This window comes from Cryptotermes secundus, unplaced genomic scaffold (assembly GCF_002891405.2).
Source record: "Cryptotermes secundus unplaced genomic scaffold, Csec_1.0 scaffold26, whole genome shotgun sequence".
NCBI lineage: Eukaryota > Metazoa > Arthropoda > Insecta > Blattodea > Kalotermitidae > Cryptotermes > Cryptotermes secundus.
Genome location: NW_019743656.1, coordinates 5,582,458 through 5,591,042, shown reverse-complemented (window position 1 = coordinate 5,591,042; position 8,585 = coordinate 5,582,458). Strand labels below are relative to the sequence as shown.

Sequence of the window (8,585 nt, the reverse complement as noted above, 5' to 3'; positions counted from 1 at the left end):
AGAAGACCACACTTTTCTCGGGCCATTATCTCCGTAACCGTTCAACTTTGGACATAGGTGTTTTGGGTTATATCGGCATACTTTAACATAAGGAACACCCTCCCGAAGTTTGGCACATTCCTCCTGGGACACCCTGTATACAGAGTTATTGGTCTGAAACTTATCCAAATCATCAACAAATGTCATCAATGACAGCAAATACACACATGGGATTGGCAGTATGTCAAGCTTTTTAAATAGATCTCTACATGTATGAGTTAGGCCCACTCCCATCATTATTCTTATTATTTTCTTTTGTATAACAAAGACCTTATGACTGTCTGATGTATTTCCCCAATATATTTTTCCATATTTCACCAATGAATGATAATATGCATAATATACAGCTTTAAGATCATTAGTATTTCATACGTGTATATAAGATAATTTTTGCATTAGAAAACCAACTGTGCTCAACTTATGAAGCAAAAAATCTATATGTCCCTTACAAGTCAGATGATTGTCCAGCTGCAAACCGAGACATTTTATCATTTCAACTTCTTCCAGCATTTTGTTAAAAAACAATGCATATAGAGGGTAGCTCATAGCTGCTTTGGGGTGAATTTTATCATTTTTGTTTCGTCCAGATTTAACACCATGTAAACATATGATTAAAAACAACAGCCAATTTTATTTTTATGTTAGTATGCTTTAGCTGTGCAAAGAATAATAGTGTCATCTGCAAACATAATCACTTCAGAAATGTTACTTATTTCAAGGGGGAAATCATTTTTGTATATATTAAAGAGAAAGGGTCCCAACACCGATCCCTGAGGCACACCACATCCAACAATTTCCCAGTTGGAATAATATTTATTATTTATATAATTTAATTCCACTCTTTGCCTCCTATACTGGAGGTAAGATTTGAACGACTGCAATAATACACCCTGCAGTCCATAGTACTGTAGTCTCATTAACAGAAGTTGGTGATGTTTTTACTCATGTGTTTCAATATAAATTGATTTAGTTGACACAACCATTAGGTTTTGAAACTCCTAAAAAAAATGAACATCTCATTTTCAGAACATATGAAAGAATAACAAAATAATCTAGTGCTGACCAGACTGGTTTCAAGTACCTTATACACACAGAAAAAACAAAGATGGGTAACTATAAAAGAAACAGACACTTTCAACATTTTATAGAAACCGAAGTATTATTGATATAGCCAAAATACTTGCATGGTTTTTTAGTATATGTCTTTAAGTTTGTACATTTAAGTTACAAATGTTCTATGTATGAACCTTTTGTCACACGACACATATCAATTTGATAATCCAATTTGTTCCAAGCACACCGGAGCATGTCCTCGTCAGCACTCACAATAACTGTTGCGATGCGTTGCCTTAGATCGGTGGTTCTCAAAGTGTGGGGCGCGACCCCCATGGGGGGGCGCGAAGGGCTTGAAAGGGGGGCACAGCATACTTTCCTATAGATAAAAATTAAAACTGCACTAAATCAATTAGAAAAGTAACAAAAAAAAATAGAAATACATATAAAAACTTTTGATGAGTACAGGCTTTAATTATCATGAATTTCAAAATAACTAATAATTATTCTCTTTACCAGAAATTATAAAATGCATATGCCAGAGACAGCGTTGATAGTTTGGCAGCAGCCACATCCTCTTCCAGGCAGCACTGTACACGCGCAGCTGAAAGCAGCGACTTATGTCATCTCACTGGCGCCTGTTGGGCATGGAGCAGGCAATTTGTCGCCAGACTCAATGGTGATCGACAGATATGCCTGTTTGATGTTGTGTTCTTATGCATTCAACGTTTCAGTGCAGTTGTGCTGATTTGTTTACCTCTTGAAGTTGACTTCATTATGAACAACTGATCATGAAGTGTTTCCTGATTAGTGATAGAAATGAAGACACCGGTGCTCCTTCAACTAGTGGTGGGAAAGAAGCTACTCGGAGTGTGAAAACAAGAAGGTACGATGAGAACTATTTATCACTAGGCTTTACGAAAACTGTGATCAATGATCAAGAACGTCCGCAATGTGTAATACGTCTTAAGTATTTTAGCTGCAGATAGTATGAAACCAAATAAATTAAAGAGACATCTTGAAACCAAACATCCAAAGTTTACAAATAAACCAAAAGATTTTTTTTTGTTAGAAAGCTTAGCGGTTTAAAGTCCACCCAACAGAAATTTACTAAAACAACAAATGTACCTTCTAAGGCCCTTTTAGCCTCTTACCAGGTTTCTCATTCATTCATCAGTAATCTGTCAGACGACAGGTCCACAATCTCTTCCAAAACAGTTCCTCCACTTAATGCGATCTTCTGTTTTTGGAAAGAGACTATCCAGGAAAAGTGATAATGTGGTAGTTTTTCCATTTGCTTTCCACAACGCAGTACAACAGCCGTTCAAACCACTCTGGTCACGCCTGTTGTGTGTGGTTTCTTTCATTTAGCAATTCTATGAGAAACCTGGGTCCTTGGCAGTTTGAGTATGCCAAGGACCCAGGTTTCTCACAGAATTGCTAAATTCAAGAAACCACACACAATTGCAGAAACACTGATTTTACCAGCAGCAACTGACACAGTATCAACAATGTTGGGTGACTCTGCTGCTCAACAATTGAAAAATATCCTCCTCTCTAATGACACAGTTTGTAGAAGAATTTCAGAATTTCCGACGATTTACGTCAGCACTTGCGTAACAAGTGCTTTGCACTTCAAGTGGACGAAGCGACTGATATTCATAAAGATGCTCATTTGATTGCGTACGTTCGTTTTGTTGATGAGTGTAATATGCAAGATGAATTGTTTTTCTGTGAGCCTATCTTGAAAACAGCAACAGCTCAAAGCCTTTTCGACATGATGAATGCTTTCTTTAATGAAAATGGGATATCATGGGATAAGTGCACTGGCATATGCACAGATGGAGCTTGTTCAGTGTCTGGAGTCCATGCTGGATTACAAGCAAAAATTAAAGCTGTTGCACCTGAAGCAGTATGGACTCACTGTATGATACATCAGGAGGTTCTGGTAGCTAAAGAACTCAGCCCACCCCTTCATGAAGTGCTGCAGACGGTTGTAAAAACCATCAACGCTATCAAGACAAATCCTCTGAAGTCTAGACTTTTTAAAATGCTGTGTGAGGAAATGGGTGCCAAATGCACTGCTCTGTTGTTTTTTAGTGATGCTCGATGGCTTTCAAGAGGCAAGGTATTGAAGAGAATGTTTGAGCTGAGGCATGAGGTGTTCTATTTTTTTTAAATGGGGAAAATCACCCACTGGCAGACAGTTTCAGCAACAAGGATTTTTTATTGAAAATGGCTTACCTCACAGATATATTTGAGGAACTAAATATCCTCAACACTTCACTTCAAGGGAATGAGGCAACTGTACTTTGTTGGAATGACAAAGTGAAGGCATTCATGAGAAAATTAGAGCTCTGGAGAAACAGTATGGAAAGTGACACGCTAAACATGTTCCCTACTCTGGTGTCAATGGTACAAGACACTGATAATCCAGTGCTTCCAATGGACATAAAAAGCTGCCTACTTGATCATCTCATAATGTGGAAAGTTCATTTCGAGATAATTTTTGCAACGATTTTGATGAATTTAATTTGATTAAAAATCCATTCGAAAATGCTCCTGGGCCATAATCTCTGAATGTAAATGAGCAAGAACAACTCATCGATCTCACTAGTGATACTTCATTAAAAAGTAAATTTAAGAAATTGTCTTTGTTCTTTGAGCCCAAAAGCATTGAAGATCATGATTCCTTTCGCAAAAACTTACTTATGCGAGACAGGCTTTTCTGCTTTGGCAGCTATAAAGTCAAAGTAACGTTCAAGGCTGAATATTGCTAAAGAAGTTAGAGTGGCCATTTCTGATATTACACCATGTTTTTTTAAACTTTGTTCTCAAAAGCAGGCTCATCCATCACAATGAACTTTGACATTTAAATGTTTGATTTTCTTTGCAGAAAAAATTAAATACTTGTTAGTTAAATATCGCTTCATTTCAATACATATTTTGGTTAACAGCAAGTGTTAAAACTAATTTTTATTGTACACCTAATACTGTGATACTTTAATTTTGAGTAAAAAAAACTGCTAAATAGTATGAAGAAAAACACAAAATAAATTGAATAAAATGTTAAACATACCATGACTTCTATCTTGATAAAAAAAACAGGCTGGGATCTTGAGAATATTTTCTCTTGTCAGGGGGGGCTCAGAGGTAAAGAGTTTGAGAACCACTGCGTTAGATCATTTACACTTACAGGAAGTGGAAGAAAAAACTCTTGTCTTTGATATATTTCCACAAGAAAAAATCCCAAGACATTAGATCCGGACTTATTGGTGGCCAACATGTCAATGCCATGTTTTGGTCTGTTGAGCGGTGTTTTTTGAATGAATGGGATTATTGTACTGATATTCATCATGTGATGAAAGGCTCACACATAGAACATTTGTAACTTAGTCATACAAACTTAAAGACATGTATCAGAAAACAATGCAAGTATTTTGGCTATATCAATAATACTTTGCTTTCTATAAAACGTTGAAAGTGTCTATTCCTTTTATAGTAACCCTGTATTTAATTTATATGTGATTACACTCGCACTAATTTTCTATTAATGTAACAGTGAGCAGCTGTTTCTTTACATTACTGCATTTGTATGTCACAATAACTGCAATATTTCCAAAACTGGATAAACAGAATAAGGTTGCACAGATTATACTTATGCCATGTCTGAAACTGCAACATCTCAATACAATGAAAAATTCTGAACAAGGACATCTTAAAGAGTAATCATCGTGAGAGCAACTTGTGGCCAGTATCAGTTTTTGGAAATCCCACTTCTAAACATGAATTAACTAATTAAACTAACTCCGAGCTGAGTCCTTCTCGAGAAGCCACCAGCTGCTCAGCTAAGCAAGAATTTCCAAACATTTTATGGAACCCAAATGGTATTCATTTCATTTTTTCATTTCATTTATTTACATGTCAAAAATCCTTTACAAGTTCGTAAGACTCAGGATATAGACAACAGTCCAATATAACAATTAAATATAATAATTACAAACAATCACAACAGACCTCAACCAGTCCCTTTCCTAAGCCAGATGAATCCAGTCCATATCATGTCCTATTTCTCTAAGAGCCATCATAATTCTAAATATGAAATGCAACTCAATAACATGCAATTGCACAAAATTAAATAGAGCATTTGCACAGCACTGCCCATTAAGATAGCTAAAAAACAAAACCATCACAATAAAAAAGCTGTTAGGACTACTAACCTGCCATTCCACTCTGCTCTTCACAATGACAATTATTAATTATATCACTTCACCAGATTACTCATAAATCCTCTTATTATATCATAAACTGGGCACTTTTGGTAGCATAAATTGTCTGTAAGTTTATATGTTCATGGATATGCAAGAGTAGACAATGAAAGAAAGAACTTGTCTGTTACCCATGCCAATAGTTATTACCTAACATTAAAAAAAGCTTTTCAGTAGAAACACCTCTGCACTATATGAGGACTGTTATATAAGTAAAATTTAATATGATTAAAAATGCTTAGCATCCTTCCTATTAACCATACAATGAAAGTACACTCTGTTCTCTGTTACATTAAAAAATAACAACTTAAAATTCAAGTAGTGCTGCATTAAAATTGTCCAATCAAATCAGTAAAAGTTAAGGCAAAGTTGTCCCTGTGCTTAACTAATTAAGCAATACACCATGAACGCATATTGGGGAGTGGGTGTATAAATCCACACTTTCTTCACCTCAGCACTAGTTAGACGTGAGTGGTCAGCTTCACGCCCCGGACGCTTTACCCTCAGGGAAAACAGTCCACGTTACCCATTGGATAGGACGTTGGGTGGACCCCAGAGCCGGTCTAGATGATGTGAAGAAAATTCTTGATCCTACTGGGACTAGAACCCCCGACTTCTTGGTCGTCCCCTCTTAGCTAGTTGCTATACAGACTACGCTATCCCGCCTCACCCTATCAAATCACTTCAGCTAAAATATATTACTGAAGCAAGTTACTCCTTCTAGTTCACGGTACCAACATTAGATTTTATCAAAGATAACATATTAAAACTTACGCACTTTTCTGACATAATTCGGTACAGAAGTATGTGTATATGAATTCAAAATCTATGCAGCCGCCACTTCCTATTTTTAACACTCCTGCCAAAACTTTGGAAGCAGCACGCATTGAATAATAATACATCAGGCTCGTACTGATTACAAGTCTCCACACACCTACCCCCTCTCGAATTGCTGATACTAATCGCAGTCATCATGCAAATGCGACATTTCATACGCAATACGTTCCGAACATTAGTTACCTGAACTACTAATCAAAACATTGTCACAAAATATAGAAATATAGACTAGTTTCATTAATATTAACTCCTGTTGTATATATTGAGTTATACGTAACGCCCACTAAGTTGTGATAAGAAAGTGATTATGCCCCTTGGCTAATATGTTGCAGACGAGTTACAATCAACACAATTCCGAAGTGACCTTCGATGCAAGATTCGGAAAATAGTTACGTAGTCTCGTTTACTGACCGGCTTCAGAGCTCAATTATAACAACATACCTGCTTTCCAAAGTATGTTCTAACATATCCATGAGAAAGCACTTTGTGAAAGTTTTGAATTTGCCAGGAAGCCTGCCGACCTGATCACGGGGCCAAACAACGGGTCATGTGAGCACCATGTAATGGCCGCCTGTCTCGTTGGAGGGAGGATATTATATATACTTCCGCGAAACACTATACTCTGTACATTAAAGGTCTCTAATATAAACAGTGTTTAAAATTACACATACTTCATATATTCCATTAATAAAGCTGCGCTTTTAACACGATGAAATATTGTTGATAATAAGCTCCTGCACTTATTTCTTGCGTAATCGAAAACCTTGAACATTTGTCCTACGGTCAGGCTGATCGTGGCCTACTACGATTGTCTATAGCAGGTCTATTATGTATCAAAGAGTACAATTTGCATTCAGTAGAGTTCGGTGCGAGACATAGTTAAACAATATAGTGGGTAACGTTAAAACTAAATCATGTTCCGCCTCACGTTCTAAATCAAAGCAACAACAAAGCAGAAAGATACCACAGTATATTGGACATCAAAACTGGTAACTTAGTTTTTCCACTCTTTGCCACCTTTGTATGGCAGACATTTGATAGGAGGATGTATTACGTCTGTCCGTTCTTGACACTTTGCCGACTAGCGCCAAGGTGTATAGTCATGGGCGGGAATGCGATTGAAGTAGCGTAATGTCTTGGAAGAAGTTGGCTACCTTGGCCCCATAGCCTTATATTACTGACATCGTCGTTAAATAAACTACAATAAAGAAGCAAGTACCAATCCGTAGTACAAAAAGGCAAAGTCATCCCTGTGCTTAATAAGCACTATGCCAGGTAGAGAGGTGGGGAGAGGAGGTACATATCTAAAATTTATTACCTCCTCCGTGTATGGAGGAGAGTGGTCAGCTTCACGACACGGTCGCTTTACCCCCGGGGAAATCACCCCCATCGTGCACCTGGGTAGGAGACTGAGTGAGCCCCAGAGGCGGTCCAGACACAAGGAGAAGAGAAAAATCTTTCCCCTTTCCAAGAAGTGGACCCTGGCCATCTAGCCTATAGCCCATCACTATACCAACTGAGCTATCAATGGTCTATATGATTTGTAAATAACCTACATAGATGGCCACCTTCACTTAGAAAATTATAATTTAGGTGCTAGATACTGTAGGAAAACACTGGCGAAAGGAGGAGTGAGTATTTTTATACATGAAAACCTAAATTTTACTAAAATAAATTTAGAAGATTATTGCAAAGACCAGGATCTGGAAGCATGTGCTCTAAAGTTAGACTCTCCTTTTTCTTATATTTGTATACTGACTTTATATAGAGCCCCATCTGGAAACTTCGATCACTTTATAAGTAGATTAGAAACCATCCTAAATATACTGCATAGTTCAAAAGTTGAATTTATAATTTGTGGTGATATAAATATAAACTATCTCATCGACAGTAATAGGAAACTAAATTTAGACTCTTTATTATCATCTTACAATCTCTCCAGTACTGTTAACTTTCCCACAAGAGTTCAAAATAATTCTAGTTCAGCGATAGATAATATATTCATTGATAACTCAAAATTAAGAGACTATACTGTAGGACCCTTTATAAATGGCTTATCCGATCATGATGCTCAACTCATAGAAATAAATAATATTGACCTTCAGCCCAGTAATCAACAATATCAAACAGTAAGGAAAATCAACAAGCATACGATGGCAGATTTTGTCACAAAATTAAGTAATGTATCATGGGCCAATGTATTTGACAGCAATAATATTGATTCTAAATTTAATTGCTTTCTGAACACATACTTGAGGATCTTTTATTCAAGCTTTCCCTTAAAAATAGTCAAAAATGAAAATAAAAACAAATCCACCTGGATAACAATTGGAATAAAAACTTCATGTAAACACAAAAGACAACTATATTTGGCCAGTAGGGACAGTA

At 36.7% G+C, this 8,585-nt stretch overlaps 1 protein-coding gene across 7 annotated transcripts in view; it reads right to left on the bottom strand.

Moving 5' to 3' along the window:
- Positions 1–6,984, bottom strand: part of LOC111874182 (upstream stimulatory factor 2) — a 40,224-nt gene extending 33,240 nt beyond the window's left edge. For 4 of the 7 annotated variants that reach the window (XM_023869464.2, XM_023869466.2, XM_023869465.2 and 1 more), the window contains exon 1: positions 6,869–6,984. In XM_023869464.2, coding sequence (XP_023725232.1) covers positions 6,869–6,969 — 101 coding nt within the window. In that variant the 5' untranslated portion in view covers positions 6,970–6,984. Of the gene's footprint in view, positions 1–6,138; positions 6,346–6,638; positions 6,766–6,868 lie in introns of those variants that run through there. The other 3 variants (XM_023869468.2, XM_023869469.2, XM_033755367.1) reach the window with 2 other exon arrangements.
- Between the last annotated feature and the right edge of the window lie 1,601 nt (positions 6,985–8,585).